Source organism: Odocoileus virginianus, chromosome 1 (assembly GCF_023699985.2).
Source record: "Odocoileus virginianus isolate 20LAN1187 ecotype Illinois chromosome 1, Ovbor_1.2, whole genome shotgun sequence".
NCBI classification, from domain to species: Eukaryota; Metazoa; Chordata; class Mammalia; order Artiodactyla; family Cervidae; genus Odocoileus; species Odocoileus virginianus.
This window is the reverse complement of record NC_069674.1, coordinates 58,559,347-58,587,195: the sequence shown is the minus strand read 5'-3', so window position 1 is coordinate 58,587,195 and position 27,849 is coordinate 58,559,347. Positions and strand designations below refer to the sequence as shown.

Genomic DNA, 27,849 nt, shown 5'->3' with positions numbered 1-27,849 from the left:
CTGTTTTTGTTGTCTGTCCAGCCAGTCCTCTGCATCTGGCAGTCTAACTCATGTTCCTTGACTGCTTGATATTTCTTCTCCTGGAAGCTAGTTAGATCATTCAAAAGGGGCACCATTTACATTTAAGCTCTGCAGCTTATTATTTTTGGTGGTAGAGATGTTTATATAGGTGGAAGGATTAAGAGGGTTGATTAGTGTTGAGATGTTATTTTTATTATTTTTTTAAATGAATTTTATGTTTTTAGATGCTATTTTAGGTAGTAACACCAAAACAATGGACATGATTCTGAGCAAACTCTGGGAGACAGTGAAGGACAGGGAAGCCTGGCATGCACAGTCTAGTTCAGTTCAGTTGCTCAGTCCTGTCCTGGGGACTCTTTCTGTCCCCATGGACTGCAGCACGCCGGGCTTCCCTGTCCATCACCAAATCCCAGAGCTTGTTCAAACTCAAGTCCATTGAGTTGGTGATGCCATCTAACCATCTCATCCTCTGTTATCCCCTTCTCCTCTTGCCTTCAATCATTCTCAGCATCAGGGTCTTTTCAAATGAGTCAGTTCTTCAAAGCAGGTGGCCAAAGTACTGGAGTTTCAGCTTCAGCATCAGTCCTTCCAATGAATATTTAGGACTGATTTCCTTTAGGATGGACTGGTTGGATCTCCTTGCTGCCCAAGGGACTCTCAAGAGTCTTCTCCAACACCACAGTTCAAAAGCATCAATTCTTTGGCACTCAGCTTTCTTTATAGTCCAATTCTCATGTCCATATGTGACTACTGGAAAAACGATAGGCAGAATTTTGTTGGCAAAGTAATGACTATGATTTTTAATATGCTGTCTAGGTTGGGCATAGCTTTTCTTCCACAGAGTGATCATCTTTTAATTTTGTGACTGCAGTCACCTTCTGCAGTGAATTTGGAACCCAAGAAAATAAAGGCTGTCACTGTTTCCATTGTTTCCCCATCTATTTGCCATGAAGTGATGGGAACAGATGCTGTAATCTTAGTTTTCTAAATGTTGAGCTTTGAGCCAACTTTTTTATTCTCCTCTTTCACTTTCATCAAGAGGCTCTTTAGTTCTTCTTTGCTTTCTGCCAAAGGGTGGTGTCAATCTGTGTATCTGAGGTTATTGATATTTCTCCCAGCAATCTTGATTCCAGCTTGTGCTTCATCCAGTCCAGCATTTCTCATAATGTACTCTGCATATAAGTTAAATAACCAGTGTGGCAATATACGCCTTGATGTACTCATTTCCCAGTTTGGAACCAGTCTGTTGTTCCATGTGCAGTTCTAACTGTTGCTTCTTGACCTGCATACAGATGTATCAGGAGGCAGGTCAGGTGGTCTGATATTCCAAGTTCTTAGAGAATTATCCACAGTTTATTGTGATCCACCCAGTCAAAGTCCTTGGCATAGTCAATAAAGCAGAAGTAGATATTTTTCTGGAACTCTCTCACTTTTTCGATGATCTAAGGGATGTTGGCAATTTGATCTCTGGTTCCTCTGCCTTTTCTAAGTCCAGCTTGAACATCTGAAAGTTCATGGTTCATGTACTGTTGAAGCCTGGCTTGGAGAGTTTTGAGCATTACTTTACTAGCATGTGAGATGAGTGCAGTTGTGTGGTAGTTTGAGCATTCTTTGGCATTGCCTTTCTTTGGGGTTGGAATGAAACCTGACATTTTCCAGTCCTGTGGCCACTGCTGAGTTTTCCAAATTTGCTGGCATATTGAGTGCAGCATTTTCACAGTATCATCTTTTAGGACTTGAAATGGCTCAACTGGAATTTTATTACCTCCACTAGCTTTGTTCATAGTGATGCTTCCCAAGACCCACTTGACTTCACATCCCAGGATGTCTGGCTGTAGGTGATTGATCACATCATCATTATTATCTGGGTTATGAAGATCTTTTTTTATAGTTCTATTTATTCTTGCCACCTCTTCTTAGTATCTTCTGCCTCTGTTAGGTTCATATCATTTCTGTCCTTTATTGTGCCCATCTTGGCATGAGATGTTCCTTTGTTATCTCTAATTTTCTTGAAGAGATATCTACTCTTTCCCATTCTGTTGTTTTCCTCTATTTCTTTGCATTGATCACTGAGGAAGTCTTTCTTATCTCTCCTTGCTATTCTTTGGAACTCTGCATTCAAATGGGTATATCTTTCCTTTTCTCCTTTGCCTTTCACTTCTCTTATTTTCACAGTTATTTGTAAGGCCTTCTCAGACAACCATTTTGCCTTTTTGCATTTCTTTTCTGTGGGGATGGTCTTGATCACTGCCACCTGTACAGTGTCACTAACCTCCATCCATAGTTTTTCAGGCACTCTATCAGATCTAATCCCTTGAATCTATTTGTCACTTGCACTGTATAATCATAAGGGATTTGATTTAGGTCATACCTGAATGGTCTAGTGGTTTTCCCTACTTTCTTCAGTTTATTTCTGAATTTGGCAACAAGCAGTTCATGATTTGAGCCACAGTCATCTCCCAGTCTTGTTTTTGCTGACTGCATATAGAGCTTCTCCAGCTTTGGCTTCAAATAATATAATCAATCTGATTTTGGTATTGACCATCTGGTAATATCCATGTGTAGAATATTCTCTTGTGTTGGAAGAGAGTGTTTGCTATGATCAGTGTGGTCTCTTGGCAAAACTCTATTAGCCTTTGCTCTGCTTCATTCTATACTGTAAGGCCAATGTGCCTGTTACTCCAGCTACTTTTGCATTCCAGTTCCCTATAATGAAAAGGACATCTTTTTTGGGTATTAGTTCTAGAACATCTTGTAGGTCTTCATAGACCTATTCAACTTCAACTTCTTCAGCATTACTGCTTGGGGCATAGACTTGGCTGATACTGAATAGTTTCCCTTGGAAATGAACAGAGATCATTCTGTCATTTTTGAGATTGCATCCAAGTACTGCATTTCGGACTCTTTCGTTGACTATGAGTCAATTTTTTCTAAGGGATTCTTGCCCACAGTAGGAGATATAATGGTCATCTGAATTAAATTCACCCATTCCAGTCCATTTTAGTTCACTGATTCCTAAATTGTTGATGTTCACCCTTGCCAATTCCTGTTTGACCAGTTCCAGTTTGCCTTGATTCAGGGACCTAACATTCCAGGTGTCTTTGCAATGTTGCTCCTTACAGCATCAGACGTTACTTCCATCACTCGTCACATCCACAACTGGGTGTTGTTTTTGCTTTGGCTCCATCTCTTCATTCTTTCTGGAGTTATATCTGTACTGATCTCCAGTAGCAATTGCACACCTACTGACCTGGGGAGTTCATCTTTCAGTGTCCTTTTTGCCTTTTCATACTGTTCATGGGGTTCCCAAGGCAAGAATATTGAAGTGGTTTTCATTCCCTTCTCCAGTTGACCATGTTTTTTCAGAACTCTCCACCATGACCTGTCCATCCTGGGTGGCCCTGCAGTGCATGGCTCATAGTTTCACTGAGTTAGACAAGGCTGTGGTCTGTATGATTAGATTGTTTAGTTTTCCGTGATTGTGGTTTTCAGTCTGTCTGCCCTCTGATGGAGAAGGATAAGAGGCTTATGGAAGCTTCCTGATGGGAGAGATGGACTGAGAGGGAAACTGGGTCTTGTTCTGATAGGCGGGGCCATGCTCAGTAAGTCTTTAATCCAATTTTCTGTTGATGGGTGGGACTGTTCCCTTCTTGTTATTTGACCTGAGGCCAAACTATGGTTGAGGTAATGAAGATAATGGCAACCTCCTTCAAAAGGTCCCATGCATGCACTACTGCACACAGTGCCCCCAACCCTGCAGCAGGCCATCTTCTGACCCACCCCTCCACTGAAGACTCCCGGATGGACACTCATGGGCAAGTCTGGGTCAGTCTCTTGTGGAGTCATTGATTCTTTCTCCTGGGTCCTGGTGCACACAAGATTTTGTTTGTGCCTTGCAAGAGTCTGTTTCCCAGTCCTGTGTAAGTTCTGGTGACTCTACGGTGGGGTTATTGGCGACCTCCTTCAAAATGGCTTATGCCATACCCAGGTCTGCTGCACCCAGAGCCCCTGCCCCTGCGGCAGTCCACTGCTGACATGTACCTCCACAGGAGACACTCAAACACAGTTCTGTCTCAGCCTCTGTGGGGTCTCTGGGTCCTGGTGCACACAAGGCTTGTTTCAGCCCTCTGAGCATCTCTGGCAAGTATGGGGTTTGATTCTAAATGCAGTTTCGCCCCTCCTATCATCTTGCTGGGGCTTCTCCTTTCCTCTTGGATGTGGGGTATCTCCTTAAAGTCGCTCCAGCGCCACACAGCTGCAGCCCATGGGGTCGCAAAGACTTAGTGACTGAACAACAACAATGACAATTTCTTTTTAAGTTTTTTTCTCATATTTATCTTTTGTTGCTTGTGTTCCTAACAGAGGCATGGCCTTAAAGTATAAGCCACAATGTGATCTTGGCTGGAAAACTTCTTCAAATTACCTTTTAAGAAACACATTTGTCAGTTCCTTGGTTCAACTAGTAATGAAAGTTAGATTCTCAAACACATTGCTTCTCCTTTCAGAATCTTGGTTGAGGGAAACAGAAGTTTATGGGATATATGTGGTTTACTGCTCCTTCGAGATACTTGTCAGACCACAGGTAACTACATATAGGAATTAAATGCACTGGTGTTCACCTATCCTCTACAGTTACCTTACTGAATTGCATGCTATTGTATCGATGTTGGCCTCTGTTTTAGGGAAATACTGTTTATTCTGGAGAAGTTTTTGATCCAAGTATCTGGAATTTTCATTGTCTGGAGCTCAATTCCATATTATGGGGTTGACAGATTCTCTTCTGACACAAAACATACATTTTATTTAGAGGCAGAGAGACCAACAACAGTCAATGAAATTAATAAGATTTCACTAAGACATATCATAAGGAAAATGAAACTAGGTTATATGATTGTACAGGTGTGAATGTGTGGTTTGCATGCATGCAGTTTTGGGGTTTCTAGTAAAGACTTTATTAAAGAAGTGATATTTCAAGTGAGTTCTGACAAAAAGTTGTTAGTCACATGGAGGTTACTAAGTGTTCAAAGACTGAGTGTTCTGGGCAAGTGCAAATGTTGTGAAGTAGAAATGGCTGTGGCATATATTGAAAAAATAAAAAGTACTTGATGGAGCATAGTGGGCCAAGGTGAGAGTCAGAGGAGAAGCATCCTAAGGGGGAGTCAAGAGGCAGATCAAAAAGGTCATGGGAAAGGGCTGTAAGTCACTGAAAGAAAAATAGGAAACCATGGATAGTTGTGTACAGAGAAGTGAACAGATTTGATCTGTGTTGTAGAAATGAGCCTCCTGGCTTCTATGTGGAGAATAAGTTGTAGGGAGACCAGAAAAGAAGTGTTTAGAATAATCTAGATAAGAGAAGGTATTATGTTGGACTAGTGTGGTAGCATTGGAAATGAAGAAGAGTGAGCATTTGTTAAAGATAATTTTTGGCAATAAAACCTACAGGATTTACTGATGGAAAAATCTGGAGAGAGGAAAAGAAAAATCAGGGGTGACTCTTGTTGGTTTGGCTGAGTAGGTTAACGAGAAAGCCAAATAGTTGTGCTTCTAAGTTCTAGTCTTTTTTTTAATCTGTGGTTATTCAGCAGTTGTGATTTCAATTTGCTAGTAAGAGGAAGTGAGCTCAAGGTCCTTCTGCTGTGTCACCTTTCTCTCTCCTTGACTAAATAGTTGTGCTTGTACGAAGAAGCAAGTGTTGCCTTATCTTATAGCTATTGTGATATTCATGTCTGGAAGCCAAGAATGAAACTTTGTGAGTTCCTTTTAGCCGTTTTTTCTAGCAAGATTTCATTACTGAAATTGATATGAAAACTTCAATATTATCTCTTTGTTATATTCTACCTCCTATTTCTCAATTTTTAATTATTTTTCTCATTATTCACATCTCTGTAAGCTGCCTTAAATCAGGGCAGAGTATAAATAAATTATAAACAGAAATAAATCACAATCAGATAGCAACCTGAGTTTTCAATAAACAACTCTCTATATATGTAACCTTTAAATGATCATCATTAATCAGTTTATCTAATACACACACATATACCTTAACTTGTTGATGGTATAAAAAAGTATCAGTTCAGTTCACTTCAGTTCAGTTGCTCAGTCGTGTCCAAATCTTTGCAACCCCATGAACTGCAGCACACCATGCCTCCCTGTCCATCACCAACTGCCGGAGTCTACTTAAACCCATGTCCATTGACTCAGTGATGCCATCCAACCATCTCCGTTCCCTTCTCCTCCTGCCCTCAATCTTTCCCAGCATCAGGGTCTTTTCAAATGAGTCAGCTCTTCGCATCAGGTGGCCAAAATATTGGAGTTTCAGCTTCAACATCAATGCCTCCAATGAACACTCAGGACTGATCTCCTTTAGGATGGACTGGTTGGGACTCCTTGCAGTCCAAGGGACTCTCAAGAGTCTTCTCCAACACCACAGTTCAAAAGCATCAATTCTTCGGTGCTCAGCTTTCTTTATAGTCCAACTCTCACATCCATATATGACTACTGGAAAAACCATAGCCTTGACTAGACAGAACTTTGTGGACAAAGTAGTGTCTCTGCTTTTTAATATGCTGTCTAGGTTGGTCATAACTTTGCTTCCAAGGAGTAAGTGTCTTTTAATTTCATGGCTGCAGTCACCATCTACAATGATTTTAGAGCCCAGAAAAATAAAGTCAGCCACTGTTTCTACTGTTCCCCCATCTATTTGCCATGAAGTGATGGGACCAGATGCCATGATCTTAGTTTTCTGAATGTTGAGCTCTAAGCTAACTTTTTCACTCCCCTCTTTCACTTTCATCAAGAGGCTCTTTAGTTCTTCACTTTCTGTCATAAGGGTGGTGTTATCTGCATTTCTGAGTTTATTGATATTTCTCCTGGCAATCTTGATTCTGGCTTGTGCTTCCAGCAGTCCAGTGCTTCTCATGATGTTCTCTGCATAAAAGTTAAATAATATTTGACCAGTTGTTAAGTTTTTGTTTGTTAGTCTTTCCTTTCTGCATCTATCTTGTCTAAATTTATTGTTGTTCTGTTGCTCCTCAACCAATTTTGAATAGTTAAGAAATAAGATGTTACTAGATTGAAATGATTGATCTGGTTTGTTCTTAATATCCAAAACTACAATATTAGATTCTAAGTCTATAGACATCAAAGGCATTGTAGGTTTAGTTTTGTCCATTCTTTTCATTCTGTGCTGTGTAAAGATGTGATGGTAATGTTGCTTTTAATGATGATGGTAAGGAAATTTGCAAACAGATCAGAAGGCATCTAGGGAAAAGTAGTCTCACTCTACTAACAGTGGTTCAGAGAACACATTTAACATCTTTTGATTGATACTGAAATGACAAGAATCAACTTGGTGAATGCCTCTGTGTTTTATTAGTTTTGTTAAAGGATCACTACTTCTTAGACTATGAACTTCCTTAGACATATCTATCAAATCCCTTCACTGACAGAACATCTGACAAATTATTAGTCATTCTCTCATATTTCAAGGTAGAGTAATGATCTCTATTTAATATTCCTGTCCACAACTTTTTTTGTCTCATATTTATCAATTAAAGCATCTCCGTCTATGTAACTTTCTTGTCTAGTACATTAACTAAAAATTCTTCATTTTGCCTCTGCAGAGATGATATGAAGAAGGCCACAGATGTTCTTGTTTGTTTTAGACTTAAAACTATTATATCACATGATAATATTAGCATTTTCTGGGGTTGAAACACCACTTTTTTATACTTTCATTTGTTCTCTTTTTTAAAAACCCAATTTTCCGCCTGTAACATTTTAAAGAAACATTGTATGAACATTTATAAAGAAAAATCTCCAATTCCGCTAAGATGGAGAATATTAAAAGACTGAACTGGCAAGTTTTGAACTTGCATTTCCTTTATTGTTTATGTTTTTTCTACAAGGCATTTTGGAGTACTGTTTAATCTGTTAAGATGTTAATGTTGAGGGGAGGAAGAACAAGTAGATGAGACATTAAGTAACCTTGAAATTCTAGGTTTCTTGGCAGAGCTAATTATATCAATTAGTTGTATTATATTAATACTTTTTTTGGTCAGTTACTCATAGCTTTTAAAAAAATCACCTTATTGGTTGTATTTCATTCAAGAGACCTTAAAGAAACCATCTTTTAGGGATTAAAGGAGAATATAATAGAATGCCCTTGGAACTTGCTATAGCTCCCATTAAGAATTATAGGAATGGGTGAATCCAGATAGGTAAACATGGGTGGAATGAGGTGGAATGGTACTGTGTTATATGATTATTTTGGAAGCAAGTATAGTCATTAGAATCAGCTTTAGAAATAGGAATTTGACTTCTTTTGCCTCATTCACTTTTGACTTTTATTCAAAATGTATATTTTTTGAACTCAAGTTATATGCCAGGCACCCTGCGAGGTGCTGGGGAATAGTGAGCAAGATATGGACCCCATTCAAAACTTATAGCGATCTTTCACTTCTTTATTGGTTTTCCTAGCCTTAGAAAGCCAGTGCTTGGAAGGAATCAAGGTTATCATGGATTTGAGGGAATAGAGGAAAGTTGAGATTTCTAAGCTTCTTTCATATCCTGAAGTCACAATTTATATGGTAGCTGTCTGATGTAACAGGGCAGACCATGCTGTTTATGGTGTCATGGTAATTACTAAGATCCTTGTTAGAGTAATAAATAGGTCATTTTCTTACCTGGCCTGCCCTCCTCTCTTTTCTTTTTGTTTCCCCATGGACCACACGACTCTTGCCAGCATCTAGCTGCTTGCTTGAGTTTATTGTTTTCCTGAGTGGCTCAAGTTTAGATAGTATCAACAGGTTGATCTTTATAGGAGATAAAATATTTAAAGGTTATACATGGTAGGCATACTAAAAATCAAGACAGATCATTTTACAAATACATGGTGTACATAAGAGAATTACAGGGAAGAGTTTAGGAATCTTAAATTACAGCATTAATTCTTTTATTTAACAAATTACTTTGTTTAGCTCTTATTATATGACAAGCCGCATTCTAAGTTCATTTCAGTCTTAGAGCAGCCCTAAAAGGTAAATTATTATTACCTCCTCTTTTACTGATAAGGAAACTGAGGCACAGAAGGATCAGTGACTTGCTTAAGTTCATACACCTAATGGACCTGGGATTCAAACTCAGGCATTCTGGCTCCAGAACCTATGCTTTTAGCATTAACACCAATAGGTTACTTCATTTTTCTATAACTATGCATGGGATATCCAACACATCTGGAAATTCATATGAAAGACCTGGGATGACAACAGATCAGAGTTTGCATGCAAAGATATGGTGATTGAAGCCATAGAATACATAAAATTCCATTAGGAGAAGACAGAATAAAGAAAGGAGACTCTCAAATATATGACCCTAGGATCTAGTGACATTTAAGTTATTGGTGAAAAAAGAACAATCAGAAAGACTGACTGAAGATGAAGTAATTCAGGAAGTTGGTATCTTGGAAGTCAAGGAAAGATAGAGTTTAAACAGGGTTGAACTTTGCCATGGACCCCTCAATGTTGAAAGAATACAGGCTGAAAAAGATGCTATAGCTGCCAGTTAAGAGGTCATTGCTGCCTTTTCCTAGAGTTGGATGCTTCTAGTGAAGAAGATAGACACATCTTAAGAAAACATAAGTACATGCTTATATACTTTAATTTAAACACATTTTACCTTGTAGGCACTTAGATATTTCTTCAAAAAAAAGAATATAAAAAATGTATGAGCTTCAGGAAAACAATAATTTAAGTTCCTTAGGTGGCACGTGGTGATCAGAATTAGCTTCTAATCCCTAAGCAGGATTATCTTTTGGAAGATTTATCATACCAAAATACCAGCTGTGAATCTTAATTCAAAACAACCAGAATTACGTGATGACATTATGCATTTGTAATCGAATGTATGCAAAAGGAGCGATTTGAATATTTCCCTTCAGTGCAATATTTGAGCCAGATAATGGCATTGGTATTAATTTATGATATTTTCTGATGTGACTAAAACTTGATTTATCATACTGTGCTTTATTGCTGTAGTTAAAGTCTTGTACATCTTTGTTACATGTTATTCTTGAAGACTATATCCTGAAAACACAGGAGAAGTAATAACTCTTTTTAATAAAGGAAGAGAGAGTTTTACATTAAAAGATATTATTTCCTGACTTCCATATTTTTGTGACCTTTGGATCAATGCAGTAAAAACTGATAGTTTTTATTGCTATTAAAAAAAAATCATTACCATGTTAATACTTGCTTAAACAGGCCAATAAATAAATAAATAGGGGATGCAAAGAGGAGAGCTCACTGACCTGAACTTACATGAATTTCTTTGAAGTAGGCTCACTATACTTGATGCTAAATATAGCATTTTATTCTGCAGGTGCAGGTAGTGCCTACTTTCTAACAAGCATTGCCAAACTGGGGCTCTAACCATAACTTCCTTAAAGTGTCCAAGGTATAACATTTATGTTAATCACAAAGGTTAATAAACTTGCTTATGATATTTTAGAGAGTTATAGTCTATCTTTATTAAAAAATAAATTAGCTGTTTCTATGATTCCCGAAATGGAACATCCCAATACGTTTTATCCCAGTTGACACTGGCAGTCCAGTGGTCAAGACTCCACACTTCCACCACAAGGGACACAAGCTTGATCCCCAGTTAGGGGACTAAGATCCTGAATACCACATGGCACGGCCAAAAAAAAAAAAATAATTAAAATAAATAAATAACCTTAATCAAAGTTACATTCATATTACTAATGCAGACTCTCCTATTGTGTACATTGTAGTGATCAGAGTTCCGAACAGAAATCACATTCAAAAGGAAATGACACCTCTTTTCCACATATTTTAAATTTGAGATGAAAAACAAAACAATTATCTGAATTCCTAGGCCTAGAAATGTATTTCTGTTACCCTTTTATTTATACTATGTCACAAGTGAAAGCTTAATTGTGGTTAGTGTGTTACCATTCCCAAGGTTGACTTTAACTATTGCCTGTGCTTTGAGAAGTTTCCCAATATCCTTTTCCCCAGAGTTTTTCACTTGTCTTTTAAAGGCATGATCTATGGAAATGATCTCTTTTGATTTTCAACTGTGCTTCATTTCAACTTGTTTCCGATTTTAAAAAGTGATTCCAGGAAAGTATTAGAAATGGTCCCCTCTGCTGTGCACACCCAAGGACCAGCACACGCTTTTACTGTTCATTACAGTTCCCCTGAGCGGAGTGATGGAGCAGGGCAGTTGAACGCCCACGTGTTCGTTTTGCTGAATGAGCTAGAACTCATTACCTCTCCATTTTAGTTTAAGTGCTGGTGCCTAGGTCATGGTGACTGCTTGGTACGCATCATTCAGGATCATAATTGAATCTGGTAAGCTTGCTAATCTTGGTTAGGGTCTTTGAATCTACCTTGTTTATTTCCAACCAGCAGATGGCTTTAGCAGGGGTTGAAAGAGGGGAACGTTCACTCCCTAATTTCCCCTACCTCCCTTTTATGGTTAGTTATTGATGAGGATAATGAAAAAAATGAGCAATGAATTAGTGGATAGTAATCTTCACTTCTAAAACTTTGTAAGTCCTTTTGAATAGACATAAGCTAGTCTTTTAATTTAGGTTATAGTGTGACTACCTACTGCCAATCATAAGAAAATATTTTAACTTCAAGTTAAGGTTCTTCATTGCAACACTTATTAGCTATGGTGTGGTTGCTATTTTATCAGTTTGTTAATAATCTCATGCTGACCTATGGAAGAGAGTTTTCCTGTGATAGACTTTTTTAGTCACAGATATTAGGTAGGGAGAGCACATCAACATGACCTTTTTACTTCTTAATAAAATACAGTGCATGTTAAACTGTCAACTGGAAATACTGGTGTCAACTGGCCACCCCTCTGTACCTCTTTTTAAATTTTTTTTGTATTTTCTGCAAATGATTAGTCTGTTTTCATTGCCTCCTTATTATTTTAAATTATCCATAATTAATTACCTTAAATTACTTTTGTAAAGTTTACTTTCTGTCTCATACTGAAAAGGCCAAGATTCTATTGTGTAAATCTTAATACATGAGAGAACCCCAAAAGTAAATACTTGAATAATAACTACTTATTTTGAAGACGCCTGAGTTTATTTATATTGTAAATATTATTTCACAGTTGAGTTAGTTACCTTGCTGGTAATAAAGACCCAGAAATTAAAATGACACCTTTTCCACAAAATTCAGCTGTAAGTTTCATTACCGTGAAGCGGCCTTGGTTTGATATTCCTCCTCCTGATACAGAAAATGATATCCTGCTAATGAATCTGAAGTGGCTTTTAACTCATCCAAGACACAGTTGTGAAAATAATGACTACTGTTTTTGGCCTCAATTACATCTTGCAATTCTCCTGCTTCCTTTCCCCTGTTTCTTCTTTGACTTTATAATATTGGTTGTATTCCAGATCTTTTAGAAACCTCCATTTCAGAAAGACTGTGTTTATAGCAACGTTGAAAATCTTTAGACCTGTATAAATTTGAACACTTAATTCTTAAGGTTAATGTTCTAGACTATGGTAGCTTAAGGTCATTTTAGCCTTTTAGGTATATAAGCACCTAACAGCTTAATAGAAAAAATCATCTTACAAGAAATGGTATCAGTTCACTTCAGTCACTCAGTTGTGTCCGACTCTTTATGATCCCATGGACTGCAGCACGCCAGGCTTCCCTGTCCATCATCAACTCTCAGAGTTTGCTTAAACTCATGTTTATCGAGTCAGTGATGCCGTCCAGCCATCTCATCCTCTGTCATCCCCTCTCCTCCTGCCTTCAATCTTTCCCAGCATTAGGATCTTTTCAAATGAGTCAGTTCTTCACATCAGGTGGCCAAAGTATTGGAGCTTCAGCTTTAGCATCAGTCATTTCAATGAATATTCAGGACTGATTTCCTTTATTATGGACTGATTGGATCTCCTTGCTGTCCAAGGGACTCTCAAAAGTCTTCTCCAACACCACAGTTCAAAAGCATCAATTCTTTGGCACTCAGCTTTCTTTATAGTCCAACTGTCACATCCATACATGACTATTGGAAAAACCATAGCTCTGACTAGATGGACCTTTGTCAGCAAAGTAATGTCTCTGCTTTTTAATATGCTGTCTAGGTTGGTCATAACTTTTCTTCCAAGGAGCAAGCGTCTTTTAATTTCATGGCTGCAGTCATCATCTGCAGTGGATTTGGGGCCCAAGAAAATAAAGTCTGCCACTGTTTCCATTGTTTCTCCATCTGTTTGCCATGAGGTGATGGGACCAGATGCTGTGATCTGATTTTTTTGAATGTTGAGTTTTAAGCCAACTTTTCCACTCTCCTCTTTCATTTTCATCACAACAAAATGTTAATTTTTTCTGTAAAAAGATTCATTTTTAGTCTGAGTGAGCTTATACAGCAGTGTTACTGAAAGTCAGGGATTTAATCAAACATTTACAACTGCTTATTATTGGTTCTTGACATTTAGTTTCTATGCATATTTATTCTGTTGCAAAATACTATATCACTTGAAACATTAATAAATAAAAATGTTTGTTTTTGTTTCAAAAACTATGGAAATGATAAGGTTATCTGGTTTGTAGAATACCTTGAGCACACCCTTTTATATGGGTGTATTACCCATAAAAATGTCCTTCTGCATGATAGAATTAAAAAGCTCTTTGATAAGCAGTAGGATTAATAAAAGATAAGTATAACATCGCTAAAATTCTAGATTGCTTCTGGAAGTTCTGATGGCTGTATTAATCCTTTATTTTTCTCTTCTTGGACATTTTTTGGCAAATGATTTAATTTCCAAATGAGCAAACTGCTGTGGAGAGAAAGGAAGAATAAAAATCCTGTCCTAGAGGATCTTGAGGCTTATAATGTAGTTAAGTGTCTAGAGATAAATTCTAAAGTGTCAAATGTCAAATTTATAATAGCATATGAATATATTAAAGATCTCTAAGGGATTTATTGAATCAGAATTTTAGCACTAAAAGGAATCTTAGCAATTCTCAATTGCAAACACTTTGTTTTAGGAATGAGTAAGCTGGGGCCACCAAATGGAAGGTGACTTACCTGGTACTCATTGGCTGTCCTTGATAGACATGAGCTATAGTCTTTGGTTCAAGGTCTCATTTTAACTAAGCAATGCCATTTCTGAAATGGCAAATGGCTAACTACTAATTCACATTGCTCTGCTCTTTTGTTTAGAGTTGTATCTCTTCTATTTCTTCCTTGCTTTAGAAAATTTTATTTAGCTTTTTCATTCCAGTTTATTGAACACCAGCTGTCTATGTGAGAAGATGTGAACAGAGTAACTGATGATACGTTTTTATTCTTGTCCTGTCTTTCCATTTCTAGGCATCAACTAGAGTTATTGGTCTAAGTGGTGCCAAGGATACCAAAGAAAGAAGCAGTAGTACATCTAGTAAAATGCCTGTTTTTGTACACTTGGAGAAGCGGATACCTTCTGATGCCCTGATAGCTCAGATGGTAAAGAATCCGCCTGCAATGCAGGAGACCCTGGTTGGATTCCTGGATTGGGAAGATCCACTGGAGAAGGGATAGGCTACCCATTCCAGTATTCTTGGGCTTCCCTTGTGCCTCAGCTGGTAAAGAATCTGCCCACAATGCGGGAGACCTGGGTTTGATCCCTGGGTTGGGAAGATCCCCTGGAGAAGGGAAAGGCTACCCACTCCAGTATTCTGGCCTGGAGAATTCCATGGACTATACAGTTGCAAAGAGTAGGACATGAATGAGCAACTTTCACTTTTACTTTTGATGCAGATCCTCTCAAATGAATATTGGATTCCTTTATGTTCTCTAGTTTCCTTTAATATTCTGTTATCGACTTTACTAATAAAATGTTAAAAAAGAAAATACATATAACTATTGAGGATCTGTGATGGAAATACAGTTTATTTATCTGTGGAGTTTTCCTGTGTGTAGTTTGATAAACTTTAATTAACAATCCATCTACTCTGTTTTCATTCAGTGATATTTACTCAGCTCCCAGTAGGGATTAGGTACTATTGTGGGTGCTGGGGCATGTGGCTGCTACTATGGCCATTATCCTGTTATTACTCAAGGATACATATTGAAGTAGATAAATTTCTCATTGGATCAGATTTAAGTTTTTGCAGCCAAGGTAAAGCAAATACATGGTGTTATACAGCCTAAATTTATTCTAGCTGTTCTGCAGAAATTATTAGACATAAAGCACAAGATAATAAATTCTTATGATACAAAGTCTGAAGTATTGCTATTCTGCAATGCAGAATTTTGTCTATAACTGTGTTTTTTCTTCCTTCCTCCTTTCTACTTTTCTTCCTTTTTATTATAGAATCATTAGAAAAAATGTTAAATTAGATCTATAAATTAAACAGGTTTTCTATTAGTTCTAGCTAGTGAAAAAACAGACCATTATTTGGAACATTTGGTAATAGCTAGAGAACATGTTGAGTAAACTCTAAAAATCTGCTATGATCAAAGTATACTCAAAGTTTGCAATAATGTTTTATAAGCTAATACCAAAACACATGAGAGTTCAGTAAGCAGATATACAGAGGTTGCTGTGCTCATAAATTTTGTATCTGTCACTATAATTGCCTTCTTGATATATCTGGGATGACTGAGTCTTTACTGTTTGCCTGGAATTTTTCCAGTTTTAGCAGTCAGTCTCAAATCTCAGGAAACCCTTCAGTCTTGAGCAACCAGGAGAGTTGGTAACCATAATTATATCTAAATCTGAAGATTTTATTTTCTCCATTTCAGAGATGAAGTGATTAATGACCAAATATCATGTGTGAACCTATTTAGCTAAAGGGCACATATTAGCATATTACTATTTATCTGACTACAGTGATAGATAATTGAAAGATGAGGGAATAGGTGGATGGATGGATGGTTGGATCGGTAAATAATATAGGAAAATGACTATGTAATGTACCTTCTGTATGGTTAGGAAACATCATCTGTTAAAATCCTACTTGCATCTTAAGGGCCAACATAGCTCTCATCTTTTTGTCAAGATTTCCCTAAATCTTGCAAGTTAATCATTTTTCTCTCTGCCTACAAAATTCTGTTTATATCTTTATTACTTGACTTAACATAGTTGTATTATACTTTGTTTTATGCATATGTGTGTGTTCAGTCGCCCAGTTGTGTCCTTCTCTTGCGACCCTATAGGCTGTAGCCCGCCAGGCTCCTTTCTCCATGGATTCTCCAGGCAAGAATACTGGAGTGGGTTGCCATGCCCTCCTCCAGGGGATCTTCCCCATCCAGGGATCAAATGCACATCTCTTGCATTATAGGCAGATTCTTTACCACTGAGTCACCTGGGAAGCCCGAATTTCTTGTATGCATATCTATATTCTTCACTGACTGAACTATGAATTCCTTGCAGAGCAAGAATTGTGCCTTAATACCTTTTTGTCCTTCACCTTCCATATACTGCCTTGTGCCAAGCACAAACTGAGGATGTTATTGCCAAACTGAGCATTCATTTTCCCTTCAATTTTAATAATCTTTATTTAAACATAATTTGCCTACAATAATATTCACCAGTTTTAAATGTACAGTTCAATAAGTTACAGCAAAATCAAGATGAAAACATTCCAATCACCCCAAAAAGTCCAACTGTGCCACTGGGCAGTTACTCAGTCTCTGTCACCCTGGCCTCTGGCAACTGCTGATGTATTCATAGTTTTCCCTTTTCTAGCTTTTTATATGAATTTCATGTGTTTGGCTTCTTTTTATATGTTTGGCTTTTTTGGATTAACATAGTACTTTTGGAAAATTATCTCATATTGGCTTCTATCAGGATTTTGTTTCATTTTATTGCTGAGTAGCATTGCATTATGTGGATGCAGCACATTTTATCTGTTATTTTGTTAATGGACATTTAGTTATTTCCAGTTTTAGGTTATTATAAATAACACTCCTGGTGGCTTTTCTGGTGTCTCACGTGGTAAAGAATCTGCCTGCAATGCAGGAGACATGGGTCCAATCCCTGGGTTGGGAAGATCCTCTGGAGAAGGGAACTGCTACCCACTTCAGTATTCTAGCCTGGAGAATTCCATGGACAGAGGAGCCTGGCAGGCTACAGTCCATAGTGTCTTAAAGAGTCAGACATGACTGAGGTGAGTGACTTAAATAACACTGCTGTAAATATTAGTATTCCCAAAGAAAGGCAATGCCAAAGAATGCTCAAACTACTGCACAATTGCACTCATCTCACATACTAGTAAAGTAATGCTCAAAATTCTCCAAGTCAGGCTTCAACAGTATGTGAACAGTGAACTTCCAGATGTTCATGCTGGTTTTGGAAAAGGCAGAGGAACCAGAGATCAAATTGCCAACATCCACTGGATTATTGATAAAGCAAGAGAGTTCCAGAAAAACATCTACTTCTGCTTTATTAACTATACCAAAGCCTTTGACTGTGTGGATCACAATAATCTGTGGAAAACTCTTAAAGAGATGGGAATACCAGACCACCTGACCTGTCTCTAAAGAAATCTGTATGCAGGTCAGGAAGCAGCAATTGGAAGTGGACATGAAACAACAGACTGGTTCCAAATTGGGACCCATCACTTCATGGCAAATAGATGGATAAACAGTGGAAACAGTGGCTGACTTTATTTTTGGGGGTTCCAAAAATAAAGCTTACTCCTTGAAAGGAAAGTTATGACCAACCTAGGCAGCATATTAAAAAACAGAGACATTACTTTGCCAACAAAGGTCTGTCTAGTCACAGCTATGGTTTTTCCAGTAGTCATGTATGGATGTGAGAGTTGGACTATAAAGAAAGGTGAGCGCTAAAGAGTTGATGCTTTTGAACTATGGTGTTGGAGAAGACTTTTGAGAGTCCGTTGGACTGCAGGGAAATCCAACCAGTCCGTCCTAAAGATCAGTCCTGAGTGTTCATTGGAAGGACTAATGTTGAAGCTGACACTCTAGTACTTTGGCCAGTTGATGCAAAGAACTGACTCATTTGAAAAGACCCTGATGCTGGGAAAGGTTGAAGGTGGGAGGAGAAGGGGATGGCACAGGATGAAATGATTGGATGGCATCACCGACTCAATGGATATGAGTCTGAGTAAACTCTGAGAGTTGGTGATGGACAGGGAGGCCGGGCGTGCTGCAGTCTATGGGGTCACAAAGTGTCGGACACAACTGAGTGACTGAACTGAACTGAGCTGAAATATTAGCATGTCCATTTTTGACATATGTTTTAATTTCCTACAGGTAAATATTCAAGAGTGCAATCACTGACTCTAATGATAAGTGTATGTTTAAGTTTATAAGAAGTTGTTAAATATGCAAGATGGCTGTATCATTTTGCATTTCCATCAGCAGTGCTTGAGAATTCACCTTGCTCTGCATCCTTGCAACACTTGAAACTTTAGTCCTTCTAGTATGTATGTGGTGGTATCTTGACTGTGGTTTTGTTTTGCATTTCTCTAATGACTTATGATTTTAACCATCTTTTGATATATTTTTCATTTGTATAGATTCTTTGCCATAGGATCCATTCAAATCTTTTATTCATTTTTAAACTTCAGTTTTTGTCTTGCTACTTAATTTTAGATCTTTTTTTATTTTCTGGATTCCAGTCTTTATCAATTATGCCTTTTCTACTAGTTTTAATTTTTTAAATTTTCTTTATAGTCTTTCAAAGAGTGAGAATTGTAATTAATTGAAGTACAGTTAGCCAGTTATTTCTTTTATGGTTCATAGATTGAGTGTTCTACCAAATAAATATTTACCTGCCATACTGTGACAAAGATTTTCTCTTATATTTTCTTCTAAAAGTATTATTGTATTAGGTTTTCCATTTAAGTCTGATTCATTTTAATGAGTGATAATTTTTGCATATAGTTAAAGGTCTTTTTATTTTAGCTACAATTTTTATTTATGGCACTCTTCATTTTTCTATATTTATCCATTTTTCTATGTAGTATTGTTTTTCTTCTACCTGAAAAATTTCTTTAAACATTTCTTTTAAATAACATCTAGAGATGAAGAGGAAGTTGTCAGAAAACAATTAAGACCAGTATCCTTCATGAACCATAAGGGTAAAAATCCTTAACAAAATTTTAGGGTATTAACTCCATAATCTATAAAATTGTTAATATGACTGAGTAGGGTTTATTCCAGGAATGCAATATTGGTCTAATATTAAAACAATGTAATCTACCAAGTTAATAAACTAAAAAGGAAGAAAGATACAATTATCTCAATAAATGCAGATAAAGTATTTGACCAAATTCAATACCCATTCATAAGGAGAACTATCAGCGTACTATGAATAGACAAGAAATGCTGCAGCCTCAATGTCAAAGAGAGTCTATGAAAAAAAATCTACAGGTAACATCGTACTGCTTAGCGCTAAAAGCTTAAGCACTTCTCTTTTAAGATTAGTATGTCCACACTCTTCTGTTCAGCATTGCACTGTCCACCTTCAAAATCTGAGGTAGAGATGTCTTAGTTCACTCTTTTATTCAGTATATTTAAAGAGAACCTACATTGGTTGAGAATTTCACTAAACTTTGTGACAGGTTACACTCTCTTGGTAAATACCCATACTATCCTCCTGTCTTCTTCTGAAGAAGATCAACTTTGTCAGTCACCATTTCTTACTAATAAATATATACCAATGCTTGACAATGCACAAGAAATCTAATTAAATAGATATATTATAGGAATTAATATGTAAAATAACAGGTTAGATGTAGATAACATGGCTGCTCTTTGCAAGAGAGGAGGTATGTAGCTAGACCTAAGATATGTATATACTTTTGTATAACCTCATGAAAACGTGTAACTCTTAATCACTTTTCTAATATAACATGAATTGCTATATCAAGACTGAACTGTTGATGAAAAGTAGTAGTAGTGTGGCATCATAAAGTAAAATGATTCTCATCTATCAAAATAACATCTTATGACTTCAAAGCATATTGGAGCCATGTCGAGAGAAAATGTAATTTAATTTTGTTTCAGCAGATTACATGTTAATAATTATTGCTGAGTTATTTTTTTTAATCTAAAATACTACCATATATCAGGGACTAGCTCATATTTCTGCTCCTTGAATTTCTTCCAGATCAACCTTATTGGAAATGATTTTTACCTCTAAATTTGCTTACAAGTTATAATCCCTACCACTCCATGTATTAGAGTTTATATGGTATTGTCTTTTAACTTATGTTACCATATATGCAATAATTTTAATCTGGTAGACTTAAGTGTATAGGAGTTTTAGATCGACATAAAAATTTAAAGTAAGTATGGAGTTCCCATATAATCCTTACCCTCCATCCACACACACAATTTCCCCTGTTATTAATATCTCGTCATTGTTTAGTCACCAAGGCATGCCTGACTCTTTGCAACTTCATGGACTGTAGCCCACCAGGCTCCACTGTCCGTTGGATTTCCCAGGCAAAAATATTGAAGCAGGTTGCCATTTGCTTCTTCAGGATGTCTTATTAACATGGTACATTTGTTAAAGTCGAGGAGTCAATATTGATATATTGTTATTAATTAAAGTTCATAGTTTAGATTTCACTCTGTGAGTGGTACATTCTGTAGGTTTTGCCAAATATATAATGGTCTATATCCACCATGACAGTGTCTTACAGAAAAGTTTTGCTGCCCTGGAAATGCTCTGTGTTCCACCTATTATCCCTCCTTCCTTTCCCCTTGCTCCTAGCCCCTGGAACCATTGATCTTTTTACTGCCTCCACTGTTTTGCTTATTTCAGAATGTTATATCATTGTAATCATACATTGTGTAGCATCACACTGCCTTCTTTCACTTAGTATTGATAGTATGTATTTAAGATTCCTCCATGTATTTTCATAAGAAGATAGCTTATTTCTTTCTAGCACCAATATTCCATTTTTTGGACACACTACAGTTTATTTATCCTTTTGTCTACTGAAGGACATCTTTTTATTTATTTGTTGACCACACTGGGTCTCTGTTGCGGTGCATGGGCCTTCTCTAGTTTCGGTGAGTGGGCCACTCCCTAGTAGGTGTGCAGGATTCTCACAGCTGTGCCTGCCCTGTGGTGGAGCACAGGCTCTAGGGACATGGACTTCAGCAGTCACGGCACGTGGGTTCAGTAGTCGTGGCTTGCAGACTAAAGAGCACAGGCTCTGAAGTTGTGGCCGACAAGCCCAGTTGCTCCACAGTATGTGGGATCCTCCAAACCAAGGCTTGACCTGGTGTTCCCTGCATGGCACGGCGAATTCTCAACCACTGGACCACCAGGAAAGCACTGAAGGACGTCTTGATTGACTACAAGTTTTGGCAACTATACACAAAACTTCTGTAAACATCCATTACAGGTTTTTGTGTAGGGGTAACTTTTTAACTTTTGAGGGCAAATACCAAAGACAGCGATAGCTGAATTGTACTGAAAGAGTATGCTTAGACTGACTGGTTTGATCTCTGTACAGTCCAAGGGACTCTCAAGAGTGTTCTCCAACACCACAGTTCAAAAGCATCAACTCTTCGGCACTCAGCTTTCTTTATGGTCCAGCTCTCAACATCCATACATGACTACTGGAAAAACCATAGCTTTGACTATGTGGACCTCATTGGCAAAGTAATGTTTCTGCTTTTTAATATGCTGTCTAGGTTTGTTATAGCATTTCTTCCAAGGAGCAAGTATCTTTTAATCTAATGGCTGTAGTCACCATCTGCAGTGATTTTGGAGTCCAAGAAAATAAAGTCTGTCACTATTTAAACTGTTTCCCCATCTGTTTGCCATGAAGTGATGGGACTAGATGCCATGATCTTAGTTTTTTGAACGCTGAGTTTTAAACTAGCTTTTTAACTCACTTCTTTCACTCATCCTCTTAGTTTAGTTCCTGTTCGTTTTATGCAAAAAGGGTGGTGTCATCTGCATATCTGAGGTTACTGATATTTCTCCTGGCAGTCTTGATTCCTGGCATTTTGCATGATGTACTCTGCATATAAATTATATAAGTAGGTTGAGTTTGTAGATACCCTCAAAATAACTTGCTGTGATTTTTGTTGGAATTGTGTTGAATGTATGTATTACATCAGGGACATCTTGACAATGTTGAGTCTTCCTATTCATTTACACGGAATAGCTGTCATTTAGATCATTTGTATCTTTGATTTCTTACATCTAGGTTTTACCATTTTCTTCATATAGGATCTTGTATGTATTTTATTAGATTTATATTTTCCCTCAGTATTTTTTCCTTTTCTTTTTTTCTGAGCATGAGTCTTAATGACAGCAACTTAATGCAATTTTTTTGTTGTTGTTCAGTCACTAAGTCGTGCCCGACTCTTTGTGACCCCATGGACTGATGCATGCTCGACCTCCCTGTCCCTCACTGTCTCCCAAACTACTTCAGCATTCTTGCCACGATAACCCCATAAACAATATAAAAGGCAATTTCTTTAGGACCTGCAAAACTAAACCATTATTCCAAGTCATCATGTTTGACTTCTCCATATTTGCTCTATAGATCATTCCAAATGTATAAAGCTCACATGAAGAGAAGTGAAGATATTCCCTAGTAACAAAATGAATTATGTATTCTACCAATAATTATATGCTTTCACATATAAATGGAAAAATTTGGAAATAGTAAGTTTGTCTAATGAAAGGAAAAAACTTTTTAAATTAAGTGGCAGAATTTTCAGCATACTTATGGTTTTCTTTTTTTTTTTAACTTCTTCACTTTTGATGATGAAATTGAGGAATGCAGCTGATTTTTTTTTTTTTTTGAACTAATTGCCTCAACTCTAATTCCTTTTCAGTGATCAGATACAGTAGGCTCAATCTCAAACTCTGCACCTGTTTTTCACACTATTTGACTATTGAGGTAGAATCTCACCTGGCAGGATGCAGCCTTATTAATAGTAATGAGCTGGAATGAGCTAGATTCCATAGGAATCAGGAACTTGGGAGAAGAAGTGATTCTGGCAGATTAAGTTTTAAAATTCTGTGACTGTGATTCTGTCACTCTCCCATTAGAGTGACTGCCTTTTTGTTCTCTTTTCACATTGTCTGAGAATGATCTGGAATCATGCCAGAAACCACTCTCAGGCGGTGAATATTTTTTAAAAACTGTTCTCTTTGACTAACAAGGATTTTCTTAAAAATCAGGACCATCAACTTCTCTCTTTCTTTCAGTTGTGTCAGAAGTATATTGCTGAATTGAAAGTGGCTAAGGTTATAGCTGGTGTGGAAAGCAGTGAGCAATAAATTGAAATGCCCAAATACCTTATTTTCCAAGCATAACAGTCATTTTATTTCATTTTTCCAATGTGATAGGCTTATACATATAAGCCATTTATATAATTGGATTCATGGCTAAAGGGTCATATGGTGTTTAGCATTGCTAGTGTTCTCTAGATATGACAGGTTACTTTGGGATGGTTAGTTCTCTGCTGAGGTTAGATGATTTTAATTATACTCTTTGGTTCTTGGGACAAACAGATCTTACAAAGCTTTCTCCTGCCTGGCCAGAACCACTTGATATGGAGAGACAGGTAGCTCTTTTTCTTTGGCTGCTTATTGGTAGTTTGTTCCAATCGTGTTACTCGACCTCTCTGTATTTCATTTCTTCACATCTGAAATGGAGAGAGTGTCTCCCCAGTGAACCTCACTGCTCAGAACACTCAGCAAAATGTAGAGATGCTGTCTCCTGTCAGCTATCCCAGAGGAAGCTGTGAACTGAAACCACAGCTCTCACTGATGTAATTCTCTGCTTGACCTTCCCTGAACTATGCCCCATGGAAGTCGTTAAACTCTGGTATTGCACCCACTTTAGGCTTCTGCTGTATGGAAATTGATTCAATGTCCATGAGTTCTTAATCTGTTGAAAACTCATGTAATAAGTGATTATTTTACAATAACATCTGATCAGCTCTAACTACTTGGAAAAGTCATATTTGCTTACTTTAAAATAATTCTGTATAGTTTCTTTAGTGTCTTTTAAATAGTGAATTTTCAGAAGTTTGATAAAAACTGTTTGGTAGAATTTTATATGAAATACTTTAAAAAGTGATTTTAGCATGCCCCTTGAATATTAACCTGGAGAGGGAAATGGCAACCCACTCCAGTAATCATGCCTGGAGAATCCCATGGACAGAGGAGCCTGGTGGGCTACAGTCCATGGAGTTGCAGAGTCAGGCATGACTGAGTGACTCTCATTCTCTCACTCACTTGAATATTAAAGAGCAGAAGTTATTTTATGTCAAGGTCAGATAGTTTTAATTGATGGACAGTGTATCCTAATCCATTAGGTATATCTCAGGTTTTCTTAAGAGGAAGGTTCAGACTCCAGGGATGCTTGAAGAAAATCTGATTTTATAACTTAGTTTCTACAATATTACCCATAAGATTTTTTCCCCTATTCCAAATGCAATCATTTTAGATTGCAAATACATGTTGTTTATGTTTTTAATACATAGTTTTTCCTTGGCAACACATTGTGATATTAAGAGAAAATGAGAGAGAGCAATGAAAACCACAGAATACTAACAAAAAGCTTAGTATGTTAGCAGCATCTAGTGCATATCAGAGAAACGAGTTATGAAATAATGAGGCCCGTATTGAAATACAGCATAGTTATTTTTTTCCCAGAGAATCTCTTTTTGATGGTATATTTAATAAGCAGCTTCACAGGCAGTTGTACCATATTCATTACAAATAAATTGCACAGTTTTTCCATTGCATAAAAATCTCATCATAGCCTTTTGCTTTTGTCTTTGTTTAGAAAGAAGGTGATTATTAAGTATATTCCGCACTAATGGCAGACACAGAGATTTCTCTATGCTGATTGCAAAATCTAATTTGTATAATTTATAAAGCGAGAGACGGAGAGAATGTGGTGGAGTACAAGGAAAAAACACATGCCAAACAATGTATTTTCAGTTTGTTACTGCCCCTGGTGTTCAGTATGAGGCTGTTTGATGTGTAAGCTGATGGCAGAGCTGCAGAGTTTATGATGACTGGACTTGACACTGCAAATTCATTTTACCAAACTTTGGCTAGTGTTACCAAAAAAAACCCTGATTTTTCATGCTGAATTTGGTGACTTATTTGCAAAACATTAATAAAGGTTAATTTTACCCCTCACAATTTTTCAGATGTCTGTACAAAGAAACAGCAGAGGTTGATCAACAATGTGCTTTTATTATTTTTTTATAAGATCTGTCTGCTCTGTGTTTTTGAGCTTCTTAAATGTTTAAGAACATGGAACCATTATAAGCTTTAAGAGATTAATTTTCTAAAACACTCAAGACTTATTTTGCCCCCATGTATTCAAATCTGTTAGCCAAATATCTGTTTCATTTTGCCTTTGCCTTTTAAGGAATCATTCCTCCTAGTCTGTCTTTCCACACTAAGAAGCTTTTGCAGTAATATTAATAATAATAATAACAACAGTCTGCTTTAGTCTGTGAATTTAGATTCCATCTTAAATTTCTGCCTCATGAAATATAAAGTTAGAATTTTTTGTTCTTTCTATACATATATCAGTGTTTGTGTCTGAATGCTGTTGAACTCATAGATAAACAGTATTAGACTTCCCTGCACGTGGTAGATACTCAATGATGTATGTGGTTTATCAGTTGAAGATGAAATTTATCAGTCATCGTTTTTGCAGGTCCTTCAACTGTGTCTGTGGGTCAGAAGCACTGTGCACTGCCCAGAAGCTCTCGCTGGATCAAGGGTTTCCCGCTAAACATCCTTGGCCATCTCAGTTACAGACGGCTCAGCAGCTCTTGCTCTTGTTCTCATTCTCTCTCTCCTTCTACCCTTCACGCCCACATATCTCCCATTACTAACAGGAGACATGTTAGCCATTTTAGCTTGTGTCATTTTATCTGTGAAATTCAGTGAATTAAGTATTTTCAGGTATCTACACGAAATAAATCATTGTGATCTCATTTGTAGTATAAAAAACATCACCAATGTTATTTCGATGTACAAATCATTAACAAAAGTAGACTCCTTTTCTCTGTGTATCAATCTAGATCTACAAGTAAATTCAGAAGATGAGAACTCAGCACACATTGGCCACATCCAGAGTTGTTTGTTTTCTTCCATGCTGAGTTGTTTGTTTATACCATCGGTCAAATCCAGTTGTGAAACTGCAGTAGAAGTTGAAGTGGCTCTTTTTAAGCAACAGGTCAATAAATAGAGTTGTTAATTCATGATGAGTTAGTAATTAGAGATTGCTAATGAAGTTATACTCATTACAAAATGACTTCCAGTGCTAAAGAACATGACAAGGACTGAAAATTTAAACCAAGTTATATAGAAAGATAAAAGCAACTTAAGTCGGACAAATGCATCTTGTTTCATTTGTATCTCTTATAAGGCCTTAGCCAGCTCAAGAACCATCTCTGATATAGACAACAAAAACTAAGAGAGAAAAATTTAAAAAACAGCATTATATAATCCCAAACTTCACAATGCTGTACAATATTCAATCACTTTTTTTCCTAGCAAAAAAAAGAAAACCTAAAAGCATGGTAAATGAAACCTTGACTAAAAGTCTTAAGAGCAGTATGGGAATAATTTCAATAATTTAAAAAGATGTTCCTTGTTGTAATAAAAATTGATTCCTTTTATTTACTTGAAGGCATGCTTGTTGTAAACACCTTAAAATTAAATTGAAATGCATCTAATCCATGTTTTTCTGAACTACTTGATTCAGTGTTTTCAAGTACATTTGTGTTGGAATTTCTGAGCTATTTATATGTAAATAGAAAGTCTTCTGTAATTGGCACAGAGAAAACCTGCCAGAAGCCCAGTAATCTAATCTAAGTTGTACCTTTTTTCCTCCCCCCCTCTGTTATACATTCATAATGGCATTTGAGGGCAAACAGTTTGATCCTTATGTCAACATTACTCTCCTTTGCAATAAGGGAATGGATAGGGAAACTTTGTTTTAAGGATTAAATGGTGAAATTTTTCTGTGACACACCATCTTAGACAGAGCTGCCAGGTTTTATAGGGAGCAAAAAGATATCATTAACTTCTAACTACTTGGAATAGGAATTCAAATGATTTGCTTCAGGTAGTAGAATGAAAAAAAAAAGTAAAATTGCACAGTTTTTCTGGCTGTAATAGACTTTGTTTTATTGACTTTTATTTTATTTTTAAGAATATATTCTGCTTGAGACTTTGGTAACTGATACTGAAGCAGTTGTTCTGTTTATGCGTTTTTCCTTATTTGTGTTTATTGGGGAAAACGTTAGCCAGAAGACCTATCAGGTAGGTTTCCCTGGTGGCTCAGATGGTAAAGAATCTGCCTGCAATGCAGGAGACCCAGGTTTGACCCCTGAGTCAGGAAGATCCCCTGGAGAAGGGAATGGCAACCCACTGCAGTATTCTTGCCTGGAGAATTCCGCGGACAGAGGAGCCAGATGGGGGTTTGATCCCTGGGTTGGGAAGATCCCCTGGAGAAGGATATGGCAACACACTCCAGCATTCTTGCATGGGAAATCCCATGGACAGAAGAGTCTGGTGGGCTACAGTCCATGGGGTCACAAAAGAGTCAGACAGGACTTAGCAACTGTTTAGTTGTTCAACAGCAACATAAAAATTCATACATTAGTACTGAAGAAGGAGCAATATAATTGCTTTATGGTAGCCTAGTGTACTAGTTGTGGTTGCTTTATGGTAGTCTAGCCCATACACTAATGAATGAATCATAAAATATTTGGAAACATTGTTACATTTTTTAAAATAACTGCTTATCTGTGATAATTGGTTGATAGAGTTTCTCCAGTTATAAGAGATGCATATGTACAGTAATA

The 27,849-nt window shown here is 37.1% G+C and overlaps 1 protein-coding gene across 5 annotated transcripts in view; it reads left to right on the top strand.

Moving 5' to 3' along the window:
• Positions 1 to 27,849, top strand: part of IMMP2L (inner mitochondrial membrane peptidase subunit 2) — a 916,360-nt gene that overhangs the window by 524,870 nt on the left and 363,641 nt on the right. Inside the window, exon 5 of one of the 5 annotated variants that reach the window (XM_070468519.1) lies at positions 25,689 to 26,658. The exons of the other annotated variants lie outside the window; for them this stretch is intronic. Within the exon in view, the coding sequence (XP_070324620.1) occupies positions 25,689 to 25,869 (181 nt within the window). The 3' untranslated portion in view covers positions 25,870 to 26,658. Of the gene's footprint in view, positions 1 to 25,688; positions 26,659 to 27,849 lie in introns of those variants that run through there. 5 annotated transcript variants of the gene reach the window in all.